The sequence below is a fragment of the Macaca thibetana genome, chromosome 4 (assembly GCF_024542745.1).
Source record: "Macaca thibetana thibetana isolate TM-01 chromosome 4, ASM2454274v1, whole genome shotgun sequence".
NCBI lineage: Eukaryota > Metazoa > Chordata > Mammalia > Primates > Cercopithecidae > Macaca > Macaca thibetana.
The window spans coordinates 118272147-118290974 of NC_065581.1; the positions used below are offsets into that span (position 1 = coordinate 118272147).

At 36.1% G+C, this 18828-nt stretch overlaps 1 protein-coding gene across 4 annotated transcripts in view; it reads right to left on the reverse strand.

The window, feature by feature from the left end:
• The window catches only part of GRM1 (glutamate metabotropic receptor 1), a 421079-nt gene that overhangs the window by 131694 nt on the left and 270557 nt on the right, over nt 1–18828 (reverse strand). For all 4 annotated transcript variants that reach the window (XM_050787344.1, XM_050787343.1, XM_050787342.1 and 1 more), the window contains one exon: nt 5684–5919. In XM_050787344.1, the coding sequence (XP_050643301.1) occupies nt 5684–5919 (236 nt within the window). The remainder of the gene's footprint in view (nt 1–5683; nt 5920–18828) is intronic.

The following is an 18828-nucleotide window of genomic DNA, read 5'->3' on the forward strand; positions in this document are numbered from 1 at the left end:
CCACAAACCCCAACTAATAATACCAACTTCTGGGCTGAAAGCAAATGATATTCTTCAGGAGTGCATATTGACATTTGGGTCAAACTTCCTGAGACAAAGAGACGTTATTACCAAAGGACCCAATGGGCTGAAATAAATTGGAACCCATCTCAGTTTATGGAACATCTTAATCTGGATCAAACTATAATGGATTGATCTTATCTGGACTTACAAAATAAATTAATTCTAAGTGGAGTTCATAAAATTTGAAACCTAATGAGGCAAATATATTATGGAAATCAGTATCAGTCTAAAATTGTGAATGGCAGCCTCCAAACTACTGGAGTAAGAGTCCCCTGGCTTGAAAGTCTTAAAATGTTTTCATTAGACTAGCTATCATCTTACCGGTCCTGAGCTGTTGGTGAGAATTACAGATACCAGCCAAATTCTTTCATTGTATCTTGTAAAATAGCCAAATGTAATATAGACTAATTTGAAAAGGCATTGTGTCCATCTGCTCTCAACTGGTACAAAGAATGTGGAGAGAAAGTAAAATAATGGCTATAACTTTACTGAGCTGTGAAAAAGGCTGATAAGGACTGAATAAACCCCATGAACTCATACAGTTAATATACTGCTAGCCACAGCAAATATTAAATATGTAAATATTGCCATACTGTAAGAAAATGCAGTATATATTTTCAAGTGACCCCAAATTTATCAAGTTATTACTAATAATTATATTTAGGAATCTACTGTAAAGGAACAATCCAAAAGCAGTAACAACAACAACTGTGAAAAATCTGTGTACCATATTCAGTGTTTTTTTTTTTTTTTTTTTTATGTAAGAAGGAAAATTAAAAGTCGTCTAAATGTCTGACAACATAAGAATGGCTAGTAGTTGTAGTATTTTAACTGGTTAGAATATTACGGAGCTATTAAAATGGTGGTTATAAAGACCATGCAGCAACATCAAAACTATGTAAAATATAATCTTAAGTGAAATAAGATACAGAATTGTATGCACACTGTGATGATAATTATGCAAAACAAAATGGAAAAGAATGCATAGAGTTTCAAGCAGCTTTTGTAGGAGTTGCCTTTTGGAACTCCTTTCAAAGGCTTGAAAATGTTCATATCTTTTTTTTTTTTTTTTTTTTGAGATGGAGTCTTGCTCTGTCACTCAGGCTGGAGTGCAGTGGCGCGTTCTCGGCTCACTGCAACCTCTGCCTCCCAGGCTCAAATGATTCTCCTGCCTCAGCCTCCCAAGTAACAGGGATTACAAGTGCCTGCCACCATCCTGGCTAATTTGTGTATTTTAATAGAGATGGGGTTTCACCATGTTGGCCAGACTGGTCTCAAACTCCTGACCTCAAGTCATCTGCCCACTTTAGCCTCCCAAAGCGCTGAGATTACAGGCATAAGCCACCACACCCAGCCAGAAATGTTTATATCTTTTGATTAAATTTCTAGAAATTTAACTTATAGAAATACAACTTAAGAAAATTATCCGAAATGTAAAAAAATAAAGTTAGAATGAAAAATTTTTATTATATCACTGCAACATTTTAAAAAATTGTCAATAACCAAAAACAGCCTAAATAGAAAGAATGAAATGCCTAAATTATAGCTTATCTGAATGCAAAATGTTAAGCAGTCATTAAGAATAAAAGAATTTAACGACAAAGAGAAATGTATCAATGTATAAAACATTTTAATACAGCAATATATAAAATAATATTAATACACAATTTAAAACTATATAGAGAGAGATGAAAACATACCAAAAATTTAACAGTGACTAATAATGTTTAGATAAGAGCAAATTCTTAATTCTCTTCAGCTTTCTAATGCTTCTGTATATTTCCAGGTGCATGCAATAGCAAATTAAGTATGTATTATTTTTATCATCAGAAAAAAATTATAAAAGATTGCATGGAAATATATAAGAGAAAATATCTATATTGACACTAACTGTGTAAGGGTGATTGATTAAAGATTGTTGTCTTGTTTCTTTCTAGTTTCCACATCCTGGGATGTAGTTAAGTTAAACTTACAGTTACAAAATATATAATTTTTATGAAATGATCTATGTCATGACCTCTTTTCTAATAAGACATGACACTAGTAGTGACATTTTACATTTATGCTAAGTATTTTCAGTTTGTAAAGTATTTCACTTGTATTATTTTATTGTAAAGTAGTTCATTTGTGTTATTTCATTCAATTCATGCAGAGTTCTGTGTGAGGTGAATATTGTCATGTTACCAAAACTGAGGTTCGGAGGTTAAGTGAGGTCATGCAAGTCATGCGGGTGATACATAACTGAACTGGTACTGGACCCAGTGATAGTGCTTCAAAATGTTACACCCTATCAGCTTCTATGGAATCTTTCTAATGAGTCTCATTGGGAATGAAAAAGCACTATGCCATTGCAAACATGATACAAATCTTTCAAGCAGCTAAGACATTTACTGGAAGAGAGTGACTCTGATTTGCTTTACACCTCTTTCCACTGTCCTACAATGATTAATTTTTTGTAAGTTACGCTTTGATGTTTCAGTTAGTGCTTTTCTAACACAGCTCCAATACCTCGATATATTCAACTAATTAAGCAGTGATGTGTACTTTACATGAAATGCTTTTAAATTAGCCACAGTGATTCCTAAACTACTCAGTCTGGGCTCAGGACCTTTAACATCCAAACTGGCATTCTAGTGCCCATAAACTCTTTATCTAAATAGTGACATCTGGGATTAAGTTCAATAATGGTTTCTATGGAAACTAATGGCAATATCAAAACTTTCCAAACCACTAGAAGTGACCCAATTAGAAGAGGTAAAAATGAGTGACAGAAACAGTAGCTATCAATAGAACGCAAGGTTAATTCTACTTCCTCACACTAATATTCATAAATGTGTCTGCATATTTATTAGAAGATTATGGAATTCATTTGATATTTAAGGATCTCAAATGGATAAGAATAATACGTGAAGTGAAAGTTTATTGTTCTTCAATAACACTGAAGCCAATTTCACAGAAATACAGAGATTAAAACTGAACAACAAGGTAGGTATACATGAATGTATACATTAAAGATAATATAGATAAACACTGATAAAGATAAAATTATAAGAATTTTGCTGCAGAAAAGATAAATAAGTTTCAAGAATTAATTCCAAATTGAAAAGTTAAATAAACCTCCTATCTTCCTTAGACCTAAAAAAAGAGAGAAATATTTGCTGAACTTGACTCCAGAATAAAATGCAAATATAAACATATTTCATAAAGATTGTAATCACATAAGAAGCTCTTAAACATAGCTTTGAGATTCAAGCACAGCATAAGAATAAAACAAAATTTGTAAATTGTTATTTCTTGCTGTGAGTACTAACCCAGTTTAAGCTTTAACCTTAACATTCTATGTACTGTCACAATTGAAAACCCAAAATATTAGTGTAACTGGTTGCAGAGTTTTAGCTTGTTTTGAGAGCTCGGGTAACAAAATATCTTCCTAGAAATCTTTATGTAAATGATCCAAGCATGTATAATAAGTAGTATCCTGAATTTTACTATTAAAACACAATGACAAAATGACATCTATAGTTGGACCACCATCAGATATCTCAAACTTAATTTATCCAAAATCAGCCTCTTGGACTTTCCCTAATCTTTTTATCCTGAAGTCTTCCTCTGTCTCAGTCAATGGTGACACCATCTTTCCAATTGCTCAGATTACAGTTATTCTTGACAATTCTGTCAGAAAATCTCAACTTTCACTTAACATGTCTTCAGCATCAAACCACTTGTCTTCACCCTGCTTGCCACTGCCTTGCCCGATTCACCACCCTCCCCTGTTTATTCAGTAGGCTCCTTACTGCTCTTCTCCTTGGACCCTTCAGCAAAACTCCCTACCCTGAATGAAAATGTAAATTAACTGATCAGTTAGCTAACAAGAATTGACTGAGTTCCCAGAGATCAGTGTTGTATAGGGTTCTATGAAGAAAGTAAGGTTGCTTTGACTACAGTTGAAGATGGCAAACATTTCTTGGGAAACAATTAGAAAGCAATGAATGATAATATATTGCCAAATGCTAAGTCTAAAAGCAGGCACTATGGTTCTGGGGGGTGTGGGTTCTCTTCTTTTTTTTTTTTTTTTTTTTTTTTTTTTTTGCTGCCATTAACCTTATGAGCCTTGGGAAACTGTTTCCCCTGTTCACCCTCATCACCTCTGTTTTGCAAATAAGGAGACTGTCCTGGATGATTTATTGGTTCATTAGAATCCTTATTCTTGGTGTGTCTATTATTTCAGAGAAAGTAGAAATACCTAGGTAGTAGAGGTGGGTTACTGATTAGCAATGTCTCCCCTTTCTCCTGCCTTTCTCAGCCTCCCTAGAAGCCAAACTGAGGAAGTTCTAAAAGATTGAAACTTCCTTATTTGAAAAGATTCATACCAGGCAATTTCCCAATGAGCTCTGCTGAACCTTATGAAGTCACATATACATCGATGCATTTACATATATTGGTATCTGAAAGCATTTTCTAACATCAAACTATGAATACTGTTGAAAATAGAAATATTTTATGTAGTTAGCCATATTCTTACCATCCCCTGTAAAAACTCATTGTCCTCTATTGTCATTTATCTATTTCACGTATGTGAACTGTTTTGATTTGCCCAAAGAGATGGCAAGCCTCTCTAGGTCAAGAGTGATGGATTATGTTTCTCTATCCATTGTTTTGCTATATACAGTGTTTTATACATGGGTGTGACATGATTCTATGCCTTTATAAATAATGTCTGCTCAGCCTACATACAGGATATACATGTCACACCACTGTTCTACAACACAAATTAGGTCATGGGTAGATTCCATCACCCATTATCATGAGTGCTCCATTATTCTATGCTATCGACCCAGTAAGAACAACTTGCTTTGAATGGCATTACGAAAGGACATAGATGATTTATCTTGGCAGCCTAGAAAATACTGAAAAAGGAAAGGGGACAGTAATGTTCCTATGCAATAATAATAATACTCATAAAAGTTACAGTCTTCAGAATCTGGGTTATGGGAGTACTAGGGGTTGCAAGAATGACATCCTGTGGATTTCACCACGCCCCTAAAGGACTTGGAACAACGTGCTGCTGTTTCTTGGCATGGCATCAGTGCGTAGTGCATGGTGCTCGTCTGTCCAGCTGTGAACCATTGTTCTGACTGAAAGATCAGAGTGCAGTTTCTTGGCTCCTGTGCCCACAAACACCCTTGTTGATGGTGTGGCTTAGGGTCACATTACCTCATCGTCTCCTGACTTCTGTATCTAAACAAGCCACAGAGAAAAAAAGAGGATCTAACCAGTACTGCTGACTTATGTCTACGGCTAAGCTCTCCTAAACATGTTTGTCATAAAATCTCTTCCCTCTGGCTTAAATACTAGATACCTGACTCCTCAGTTTGCTTTTCCTTTACTTCTGTTATCTCCTATCACTTGCTCCAACAGAGACCAAAGTTGTCTTTCCAGATTTCCATGAATCCCTGGGGTAACACACACTTCCTCCTCATTCTAGCATTTTATAAACACAGATGGCAATTTTGTATTTGGAGCTCTAGCCCTGGCACCTTCTATTCTCATTCAACAAGCTGCAATAAATCTAGAAGAGATGACCAAACCTCTGAGTTGTTATTTTGTGAACACAAGTTACCTGTGCAGATTCGTTTAAAGTTGGGATTTTCCAGAAGGTGTCCTGGAAGGCGGCACTGGAACCGATGTTGCCAGAACTCAGGGAACCAGGGATTCCTTGTGTTAGTGTCCAGCCTCAGTTTCAGGAAATAATCATCGAATGACCTGACCTCCGGAGACTGCAGCTTTATCGTGATTCCCCCGTTGGCTTCCACCTCATAACCTTCAATGACTTCATCTCTGTCTGCCCATCCATCACTACAAAATGCAGGGATTGGGGTAGGGAGAGAGAAAGACAAACATCTCACAAATAGAGCTCAGGGTTATATATTAATGAAGCAATCCAGCAAAGGCTACAGTCTGTTTTAAGCCAGCATTACTACCCAACAACTGTTTTTTTTTTTTTTTTTTTGGTAGAGAGTAGAAAGTTTTGAAGGCATAATATCCTGTTTGTTTCTTTGTTTTTCACAATTGTGAAAGTGGTGATGAGATGATGACAGCAATACTGACAATTAAAGTTCAATGAGTTCACTAGTCATCAGATTCTGTGCTATTCACTTTTACTGAGAGGGAAGATGTTCAGCCAAAAAGGCTATCAGCCACTCTCCAAACCAGAAGAAAATAAAATATAGGCACCTCAGAGGCTGACCTTCAAAATAAGAGCTCAACAAGGTTTCAACATTGCAATCATGACCACTACATGAGCTCCATTATATGGAGCAGAAAACTGATATAGCTCTGAAACATGCCAACCACAGTTTAACCTCCTGGGACATCATTCAAATCTGCCTCCCATAGAAGTAGCCAGATATTTTCATTTGTTTAATGTTACTTCAAAATAACATCATTAAACAATATCACCTCAAATTATAAAAAGAATTATCCTTCTCACTAAATGGGAGCTCACTGACATTGTATTCAGTGAGATAGAATTTTTGAAATGTGATCACCTTCTAGAGCATTCCTATCTACCAGGAGTGATGTAGCCCCAGTTTAATTCAGGCACACATGTGAGCCAGGTCTACGAGGGTATCAAAGACAAATTGCACCAGACAAAGTCAAACACGCAAAAAAGACTCTGTTCAAGACTATTACAAAATATGAGAGATACTGAACCCAACTCTGCTAAAATAAAAGATGGGAAGGTTTTTAAGTACTGGGTGAGCTAGTGGAAAAGTACTGGAGGGCCACTGGCATGAGGTTGGCCCATGTGATTAGGCATCTGTGTTTGCTAATTGGCACATTAGATTCCTACCGTCCCACTGAAACTGGAAGGGAGGGGTTTACCACTATTCTTGATGATTACATTTAAAGGGATGGCTGTCAGGTCCTTGTCGTTCAGTAAGACATCCCTGGTTTCTGAAATTAGCAAGAAACTAGACGATCTACATCTCAACAAGGCAGAGAAAGAATTTACAGTTTTGGGTTTTCCAAAGTAAATGCTCCTAGAAAAGGGACGTCAGGGGCCTGTATTCAGGAAAAATCCTGTCTAAAGTTTAGTCAAGCTAAAGAGAATATTAAGGCTGTCTTGTTCAGGGGATGGATTTATTCTTCTCTGCACAGAGTGGTGCCCTGAAGTTTGTGGAATATAAAGATGCAGTCTCTGCCAAAGAAAGCATTTTACTGCTTGTTTCTCACAGAGAAGGGACTGGGCAAACATCGGTGCCCCTATCTCACCCTTGGCTACCTGAGACCAACTGAGATAAATGTGCTCTTCACTTAGCTGAGCTAAGCAGTGCAGTTCCTCTCTAGAACCTTCCCACTGACCCACACATGAGCTGCATTTTCAACAGATCAAGGGTTGTTGAAGGTATAGATGACTTAACCTGACCCAGAACTAAAGGGACTTTGAGGTACAGTAGAGTCTAGCCAGTTACACCAGAGAATGTCTTTTTTATATGCTTCCAAATCCACTAGGATAGAGACTCTACAATTTTGTACAGATCCTTCCTTTCTTCCTTCCTTCCTTCCCTCCTTCCTCCTTTCCTTCTTTCCTTCCTTCCTTCCTTCTTTCCTTCTTTCCTTCTTTCTTTTTTTCCTTTCTTCTTTTCTTCCTTCTCTGTGTTCCTAGCAGTTACTGTGCCAGATGTTCTGCTATGAATTCAACTGAGAATAAGACTCATTATCCTCTGCCCCCATGGTGCTACAGCCTTGTGGGGAAAACAGACACTAAACAAGAATTGCAAACTCCATGGGGCTAAAGAAAGAGAAGCGCCTGTAATCTTAGGACTTTGGGAGGCCAAGGCAGGCAGATTGCTTGAGCTCAGGAATTTGAGAACAGTCTGGGCAACATAGAAAAACCCCATCTCTACAAAATGATAATAATAATAATAATAATCTGGATATGGTGGTCCACACCTGTAGTCCCAGCTATTTGGGAGGTTGAGGTGGGAGGATTCTGTGAGCCCAGGAAGCTGAGACTGCAGTAAGCCATGATCTTGCCACTGGGCAACAGAGGAAGACCCTGTCTCAAAAAAAAAAAAAAAAAAAAAAAAAAAAAAAAAAAAAAAAAAAAAAAGGGCGAACAGTATCATGGGGAGAGCTAGCTTGGGGGTTTAACTTAATCTAGTGTGTAGATATGGCACGTGTGCATGCTTTTGTATGTGCATGCAAGCCTGTGTGTGTGAGGCAGTGGGGGATAGAGGTAATTAGAGATGGCTTCTTTAAGAAGGTGATGGCTGAGCTGAGACCCAAAGGAGGAGTCAGCTTTAGTCAGGTGAGGAGAAGGGACGGTTTAGTATAGAAGGTTCCTGGCAGATTAACATACAAGAAAGAGCTTGGCACATTTAAGGAATTTAGAAAGAGTTCGTATAGTTAGAGAATAGAAAGAAGTATGGCGTGAGATGGGGGTGGGCGCATAAATCCCAGCCTAGACACTGTTAGTCTGAAGCCCACGGGAAGTCCTCAAAGTGCTGTAAGCCTATGACTCAATCAGGTCATTCTGCTCTCCTCCCTCATGGTAAATGACCTGCCTATTGTTCTGGTGAGTCCTCTGCTTACCGTGGCTGAATATGATGGCCAGTCAAATTGACTTTAAAAAGACTGACTCATTCATTTTTTCATATGTTCGGTCTGCTCAGAAAGGCTCAAACCGGTTTAATTATTTACATTTAAATGTACTTATATTTACATCTTAACTACATCTACAGCAATTTGAAGATTTGAGCTATAGTTCATGACACAACATCTACAGCAATTTGAAGATTTGAGCTATAGTTCATGACACAAACGAGGACAAAAATAAGACCAGTTAGACTTTGAAGAAATTCTGTCTAAGGGTAAATATTTAAAAATCGAAATGACTTATAACTTGAAAAAATTAACTGCTTTTTGACATGAAGGTTAGGGTTGAAGTGTGTTTCTCCCCAAGGTTTAATAATATGTGAAATTTGTTTTGTTTACAGTCTATACAAGAAAGTCACCATCATAAAAATGTGTACGAAATGAATTTGCTGTGATGTTTATGTGCATTTTTAAAGCATATTAACAGCTTAGTTTGTAAAGGGAAATGCTTTGCGTCAATTCTAGAAGGAGGGAAAAGTGTGACTTCCTGCCCTTGAACCCACCAGCATTGAAGGGCTTTTTATAGCATGAAAACTTTGTGAATATGTAGAAATTTTAAGTCACATGGTTTAGTGGTCTGGAATTCTAAGTCTCCTTAACCACTAGTTGAAGACCTTCACCCTCACTATAGGTGCCTCCTCTTTCAGAAGTTAGAGTTGGTGTTCAATCTAAGAGGTCATAAAATCAAGGAGAACCAGGATACAAGGAAAATATTCAAGTGAGATTACTTGGTGGATATGTTTTAAAGACTTAATCGCTAAAGGTTTGTATGATATCTTAAATCTATCACAGGTAAGGTGTTAGAGAATGCTATCACAAAAAAAAAGTCACTGGAAAACATCTCTAAAGCAATTCTCTGTTTTTATGCTTTCAAAGTGTTTCATCTTTGTATGACCTGTCAAATGCATTTTCGGAAAATTTTAAAGGGTTTTTGCTATTTTGTTGCATTGGGATTCTGTGTGAGGATATCGTTTTTGATGAATTTTCTCTGAAGTACACTTTAAAACAGCGAGCCAGCAGTATAGCTGATTCCTGGTAGAGGATCTTTCTTAGATGGTGGTGGCAGGGTGTAAACTAGGCTATGCTTGCCCTGAGATGACCTGCAGGTACCTGGTCACTCTCCAAGTGTCTGGAGTGAATCCTGCTGTGCTAGGTAGTGACCCAGCCTCAGACAGCACTGGACTCTCTGTGAAGCACATTCACTGCCTCTAGCAGCTTCTGCTGCTCCATCTGCTTCTCAGTTATGAGTTCTTTTTTCTAGCTGGGGTCTGGAAATAAAACTATGTATTGTGAACTGTTTAACAGAAAGCTGTATGTCTTAAGTATTTCTCATTAACATACAAGAATTCTTATTTCCTATGCCCCCTCAATATTTTTATACAGCAATTCTTCATGAGGCTATTTTCCAATCAGCCTATAAAATTTCACATTTCAAACCTGAATAATTAGAAGATTTCTTCTACCTTATACATTCTAATATTAACAACAGGAAAACACTATTTCTGCTTCCACCAATTATAATTTGACAGGGGCTGCATGAATGTTACTTTTGCATTATACCAGTTAAACTAATTTAATTAGCAAACTGACAGTAAAAAACAGAAATACAATAGTATTTTTTAAATGTGCAAAAACATTTTTTAAAAACCTATTTTCATTCAATTAAAATAATTACAGTCTAGGTACTAAAGCAATTTTATTTGTGTTATGAGTTCAAGTAATTGTGTGTACCTGATAATAAAATTATAATTCTTTAAAATATTCCAGAGATTACAATATAATCAGGAAAAGATGGAAACTATAATCAAATGATATTTTTAAACATATGTAAACAAACATGAAATTCTATTATTTACAATGTTAACCACATTCACAAAGGCTGAAGAAATATAGCATGTGTCATATTCATTTGACATTTATCAAATGAATAAGTTTATTAATTTATTGAACAAGAAATGAGGTGAACACTACATTTTTTTGAGCTTACTGCTTGGATGTTTTCAAACCATGGCACAACAAGGTTGAGGTTGTGGGGAATTCAGGTACAACCCAGTAGATTTGCAGAGTTGAGAAAAAGGAGCTGGAAGTCTACCAAGCTAGGGTGGCCAGGGTTTACAGGGCAAATGCTGGAGAAGAGATGCTACAGCAAAAGAGAATGGTCTGCAGTACATCTCCCACAAGTATTCAGGTGAATATTAGCCATTTATGTAATGAAATTACCTGAGGCTGAGGAAATAATCAACCAGTATGATTTGAAGGAGTAGCAGCTGGAGTCCATGTATTGTTGGAAGTAGTAACTGTTTCTAACAGCTAGAGTGAAAAACTTTATATTCCAAGGAGAATTGGTTAATGTATTAGGAAGGGTCTTGCCTCAATAGTGAAGAAAAATTGGCTTTTGACTACATGCCACTCTGGTCCTGCCTAACAAACCATAAAAGCAAAATACAAGATGATCAAAATAATTTAACTTCCTCCCACAACTAGTTCAACAACTTTTTTAATGCAAAATATTTGGTACTCAACAAGGTAAATTTCACAATGTTTGGCATCCAATAAAAAATTACCAGGCATGTAAATCCATATGTGGATGGAAGGAGAAAGTGATATTAAAGTTACACTCAAAATAAATTATCACATGATGATATAGGTCAGATAGAGGAATTTTTGAAGTTACACTCAAAATAAATTATCACATGATGATATAGGTCAGATAGAGGAATTTTTAAATAGTCGTGTAATAGAAATGAAGAGGAATGTATTTTTGATTGGGTGGCCAGGAAAAGTATGAAGTGCTTTGAGAAGCATCTTTGAAGAGAAAACACTTAATACTGAGATGTGAGCTACATGAAGGCTCGAGCCAGGTGAAGGTCAGAGGGAAGGAAGTCTTTGGGCAGCTTGTGCAAAGGTCCTAAGACAGGAAGAAGCAACTATGACTGAACATTACCCTTTGCCATGAAACTCTAGGCTAAGCAGGTTTACATTAATCAGAAGACAGGGTATTTGTGTAGACACTTTTGTTTTTCAGCTATCTACTGTACATTTGATACTCTTTAAATTTTTGATGTGTTTTCATTGCTTTGTAAAGTCTTTGTTAAGAAGTGAAGATGACATTTTCTATAAGAACATTTTGATAATCTAGATTAATGAGTCACTTGTGAGAGCAAAACTAGAGAAATCAATGAGCCCATCAGGGCTTAGAGCAAGCCACAGCTCTCTTCCTTACACCTTACTCTGTAGACCCTATTTCTGTCATTATGAGCTCAGAAACACCTCACTGTTCAAACACCTCATGAAGATATGCAAAGTCCTTTCCAAAAAAGTCTTAACATTTTGTTCTGAGAGTTTTCCATATGGCCCCAAAATCATCTTGTGTTATTGCAAACTGTTGGCTACAGGACTTCACTAGGATTCGGTTAGAATGGACCCAGTTTTGAAGTTGAAGTTCTGCAAGGTTTGAGTGGAATTTGAAGTTTTAGACTTTGGCTTCACTAGGTCATAAAGTGAACTCATCCCATAGGCTCAGCCTCATTACTAAAATTTCTCTTCCCACCTATTTTTTAGTAATCTCTCATTCTAAAGCAGCCCTGGAGTTCAGAGTAGGGCTCTGCTTCAGACAGGGGACTGGAAGCAAGAGCTATGCACATTTCTGTAAAAAAGAGAGAGAAAAAAAGGGGTCTTTAGTAAGGACCGTAGATCGTCTGACCCTCAGTCAATTTAAAGTCATATGTGAAAAGGGCACAAAAGTATATATGGAGTCAGGGAGGGTAGGTATCATGAATAATAATGAGTGAGGGGTTCATAAAATGAATGTAGAGAATGAATGAGTTACGACTAAGTTGTGAGAATATTGAGTTATTCTTGGCAATCATACCTGGCTGGGCAGTTTCTTGGGTTGTGATGTCATTGCAATGGCTAAAATGAAACTCCCAGCTCAGGGGCCTCATGAGGGCAGCAAGAATAATTCTTCAGAACCACAGAGACTGTAACTGTATGTTTTCAGAAATTTGAGGAAGAAAGGAAGAAAAGAACACAGAGTGAAATGGAAAGAGAGACTAAGAAATGAGCATCTGAAGACCATGGCAGCAGAACAGGCAGCAGTGCACATATAGACAGTCAGTTTTCCAGCGCTGCTCCCTTGCATTCTGAGATGCCAGCCAGGTTGTCAGAATCTCTTTTAGTTCTTTTTGAATACTGATATCTTTTTCTTATTTGAACAAAAGGTCAAAGCACAGCAATTTGTGGCTTTTCAAAAGTGAATCCAATGGTGTAGTAACTCATTAACAAATCCCCCTAACAGACCCAGTGCAAGTGATTATAATCTTTAATTTCTAGATCCTGCCATTTGAAGAAAAAAAAATGTCCTTATCAGTTTGGGGTCAATAACTCTATGAATTGCTAATTCACCCTAAGTACCCAAAGTATCCCCTGATGTTTTCATTAAAAGCAGAATATTTTTTTAAAAATTGTTTACACTTTTTGGCCGGGTGTGGTGGCTCACGCCTGAAAACCCAGCACTTTGGGAGGCCAAGGGGAGCAGATCACGAAGTCAGGAGATTGAAACCATCCTGGCTAACATGGTGAAACACCGTCTCTACAAAAAATACAAAAAATTAGCCGGGCATGGTGGCGGACGCCTGTAGTCCCATCTACTGGGGAGGCTGAGGCAGGAGAATTGCTTGAACCTGGGAGACAGAGGTTGCAGTGAGCCAAGATAGTGCCACTGCACTCCAGCCTGGGCAACAGAGCGAGACTCCATTTCAAAAAAAAAAAAAATTGTTTACACTTTTCAAAATGTAGTCAACTAAGTTAATGCAGATATTCTCCTGAATACAGAAGTATATATTAAAAATGAAATATAATCAAGAAACAAAAAGTAACTCCCAGGTGCTAGCAATGGTGAGAGAAATCAAAGCCAAATGATATGCATCCAGGAATGCTTATCAACAATAGCCTGTAAGGCCCTGGAGACTGGAAACAGATTCTAACACCTGTCTGGTGCTGTGAAAGATGGCTTCATGAACTGTAGAAGTCAGACAGCTGAAGCTGAGACCCAAGCAGAAAACTGGGATATTTGAAGTCTTACAAAATCCAATAGAATGGAACTGGAAGTGTTGCCTGAGGAGGCTTGAAGTCAGTCCAAGGACTGTGGTAGAAAAAGTAATAAAGGAAAGTCACCATGCACATGAGTGATGTCTGAATTTACACAGCCTATATAAGAACTATAAGTCTAGATATTATCACAAAAACTCATCTAACATTATTGAAAATCCCTAGGATCCAAATGAAATGCCGTCGGAAGTCAAAATTTAAAGTCACTTTTAAAATCAATGGAATGCTGAATTATCATTCTGGGAGGCAGGGTAGATGGGGAAAGGGGAGATGTTAGTCAAAGGGTACAAAATTCAGTTCGACAGGAAGAATAAATTCTAGCAGTGTATCATAGCATAGTGACTATAGTTAATAATAATTATTGTGTATTTTTAAATTGTTAAAAAAAATAGATTTTAAATGTTCTCACCACCAAGCAGTGATAAGTATGTGTAGTGACGGCTATGTCAAGTAGTCTGATTTAATCATTCCAGAATGTATACATGTATCACAACATCACATTGTACTCCATAAAGATACAGGATTAGTATTTGTCAATTAAAAGGAGCTAAAAACAGAACTACCATTCAACCCAGCAATCCCATTACTGGGTATATACCCAGAGGAATATAAATCATTCTACCATAAAGACACATGCATGTGAATGTTCACTGCAGCACTATTCACAATAGGAAAGACACAGAATCAATCTAAATGCCCATCTATAACAGATTGGATAAAGAAAATGTGGTACATATACACCATAGAATACTATGCAGCCATAAAACAGAATGAAGTCATGTCTTTTATGAGAACATGGATGGAGCTGGAGGCCACTATCCTTAGCAAACTTAGGCAGGAACAGAAAACCAAATACCAGATGTTCTCACTTATAAGTGGGAGCTAAATGATAACACATGAACACAAAGAAGGGAACGACAGACTCTGGGGCCCCATTGAGGGTGAAGGATGGGAGAAGGGAGAGGAGTAGAAAAAAGTAACAATTGGTAATAGGAGTACCTCAGTGAGGAAATAATCTGTACAACAAACCACCATGATACAAGTTTACCTATGTAACAAACCCGCCCGTGTCCCCTAGAACCTAAAAGTTTTTAAAAGAGAAAATATACCTACTAAGATAATCTCTCAATAATATACATATATATACACACACTAGAGCACTAAACTAACATCAGATTCACAAATGAATTAAACTTTACTTTTAAAAGACAATTATTCTAAAACTAGATAAAAAACCTAGCACTATGCTTTGAGAAATTCCAAAAACATAGTGATATGGAATAGTTAAAAGAAATGGATAGGCCGGGTGAGGTGGCTCATGCCTGTAATCCCAGCACTTTGGGAGGCTGAGGTGGGCGGATCACCTGAGGTCAGGAGTTCGATACCAGCCTGGCCAACATGATGAAACCCCGTCTCTACTAAAAACTACCAAAAAAAAAAAAAAAAAATTTGCCAGGTGTGGGGGCGGGCACCTGTGATCTCAGCTGCTTGGGAGACGAGGCAGGAAAATCTCTTGAACCCGGGAGGCAGAAGTTTCAGTGAGCCGAGATCATACCATTGCACACTCCAGCCTGGGTGGCAGAGTGAGACTCTGTCTCAAAGAAAAAAATAAAATAAAATAAAACAAATGGATAGATGATACTATTCTCAGAAAAATGGCCAAAACAAAATTAAATACTGTTTAAAATATCCAACTAATCCAATCATAAACGATCAATCAAATATCTAAACTCTCCAACAGAAGGCAGGAAAGTAGGGGAGAGCATTGGAAAGGTAAGACAAATAGCAAGCGTAAGATAAGCGGATGGCACTAATTCCACATATATCAGTGATTACATGTAAATTCGCCAGGTTAAAACAAAAACAGAGATTTTCTATTAAATTAAAAAGCAAAACATCGATAATTATATCTTGTTTGTAACACGTTTTTCTAAAATATGAATGTACTGAATAATTAAAAGTAAAAGATAGTAAGAGATTGACCAAACAAATATTATCCAACACAAAGTAGAGGTTGTTATAGTAATGTAAGATACAACTTATTTTCAGGCATAAATCTTTATCAGGAATAAAGAAAGTCAGTGTCTCTGAAGATAAAATAATTTGAAATTTGTACAATAAGTAACATAGCAAGATAGAAAGTAAATTGATAAAAAGAAACCTGTCTTCTCTATGTGAATCTCTCTGTTTGCAGTCTAACTTACTACTCTGTTATTAATAGAAGAAGCTGGCAAAAGTTGTTAGAGATTTAGAATATTTTAACACAATTTACATGCTTGATGCTTCGTCTAATGAACATATATAGGATCTCCTTAACAGAGGAGAACGTGTTTCAATGGCATACATGGAAATTTTAAAATTAATCTAGTTAATAATATAAGTCTCAACATATTTTAAAAATTAACATACAGCCCACATCTCTGAGCATCATAAATTAGAATCTTCTTTAAAAAAAACCAACAAATCTACCTCCAACTACTTGGAAACTAAAAACTTTAAACTTCTAAGGAAATTGAAATTAAAGAAGTCATAAATGGTTTCCAGCTTCATCCATGTCCCTACAAAAGACATTAACTCATCCTTTTTTATGGCTGCATAGTATTCCATGGTGTATATGTGCCACATTTTCTTAATCTAGTCTATGATTGATGGACATTTGGGTTGGTTCCAAGTCTTTGCTATTGTGAATAGTGCCGCAATAATCATTCTCAGCAAACTATCGCAAGGACAAAAAACCAAACACCGCATGTTTTCACTCACAGGTGGGAATTGAACAGTGAGAACACTTGGACACAGGAAGTGGAACGTCACACACTGGGGCCTGTCGTGGGGTTGGGGGCTGGGGGAGGGATAGCATTAAGAGATATACCTAATGTAAATGACGAGTTAATTGGTGCAGCACACCAACATGGCACATGTATACATATGTAACAAACCTGCACGTTGTGCACATGTACCCTAGAACTTAAAGTATAATAAAAAAGTAAAAAGAGAAGTCATAAGTGAAACTTAAAACATATTATTTGAATGTAAAGAAAAATATCAGATATTGAAATTCATAGGAAGTAGCTTAAAGAGTTCTTAGGAGGAAATTTATTCCCAGAAATGCTTGTATTTAAAAAAAAAAGAGAAAAGCTGAAAATAAATGAGCTTATTTTCAACTTAAGAAAATAGAAAAGAACACAGAATAAACATAAAATAAAGGAAAAACTAGGAAAATTGGGGGAAAGATGCGATAAAAATGATAAACCAACCTAAAACTTGGTTCTTAGAAAACATTAATAAAATATTCAGTCCTCGAGATTATTGTCATGGACGAAAAAGAGAGAAGGCACAAATAAACAATATTTAGGATAAAATTAAAATATGATGTAACTTCAGATACAAGATGAATTTTTTAAAAATTATTTAAAATACTATGAAAAAGTTAATGCCAGTAAATTTTAACTCTAAGCTGATAAAATTTAATCCTAACCCTTTTCTTAGAAAAGCTTAATTAGTAAGCCTGACTTAAGAAGAAATGTAAGATCTGAACAATCGTATATTTAAGAATGAAATCAGTAGTTTAAAATGTACTCACTAAAATAATACTAGATTTACCAGATGGTTTAACAAGTGTTCATAGAACAGATAATTGTTATCTTATATAAACTCAACCAGAGATTTAAAAAATGAATATTACTCAATTGAGGATATTATAACTTTCCAGTTAAGGATATTATAACAATACTAAAACCAGTCAAAGACTGAAAGATTTCTGAAACTATATGCTAATATCACTCATGATATTGTTGCAAAAAATATATACAATCAAATTAAGGAAGATATAAAAAGAGACTATATTACAATCATATTTAATTAAGTAATGCAAGAATTTTTTTGTTTTTTGCATTTATACCTGGTTGGCTTTATTAGAGAACTAGCAAAAGTCAGTCCTGTAGAGACGTCAGCTCAGGCTGATGTTTACAGTTTACCTGCATCAAGCATCTCCTCTCCATTGTTTTTTTAAAAAATTATTCAATTATTTTTAAAACAAGGTGAAATTTACATAACATCAACCATTTTAAAGTGAAAAATTCAATATCATTCAGAGCATCCAAAATGTTTTCCAATAATCACTTCTATCTAATTCCAAAATATTTTCATTACCCCAAATACAACCCCATACCCAGTAAGCAGTTACTTCCTATTTCTCCCTGTCCCCAGTCCCTGGCAATCAAGTCAGTTTTTTATCTCTATAGATTTACCTATTCAGGATATTTCATATGCAAATGTAATCACACAATAGGTGAACATTTGCATCCAACTTCTTTGATTTAGCATGATGTTTTAGAGATTTATCCATTTTGTGGTGTATACCACTGCTTCATTCCTTTGTATGGATGTAGAGTATTACATCGTATCCATATACCATGATTTGTTTATCCATTGGTCTGCTGATGAGTTTTCGGGTTGTTTACATCTTTTGGCTATCATGAATAGTGCTTCTATAAACATATGTATACATTTATTTGTTTGACTATCTGTTTTCAGATCTTTTGGTTATATATCCAGGAATGAAATTGCTGGGTCATATGGTAATTCTGTGTTTAGCTTTTTGTGGAACTACCAAACTGTTTTCCATAGCAGCTGCACTATTCTATATTCCCACCAGCAACGTACAAGGGTTTCATTTTTGTACAAATTGATTAATTATCGTTATCTACCTTTTTTGAATTCTAGCCACCCTACTGGATATGAAATAGTATCTCATTGTGATTTTTGATTACCATTTCTGTAATGATTAATGATGTGACTATTTTCCTGTGATTGTTGGTCACTGGTATGTTTTCTTTGAGAAATGTCTATTCATGGCCTTCATCTATTTTTAATTGCATTTTGTTAAGTTGTAAGATTTATATATTCTTGACACTAGGCCCTTAACAGATATATAATTTGCAAATATTTCTCCCGCTATGTATGTTGTCATTTCACTTTCTTCATAATGTTTTTTGA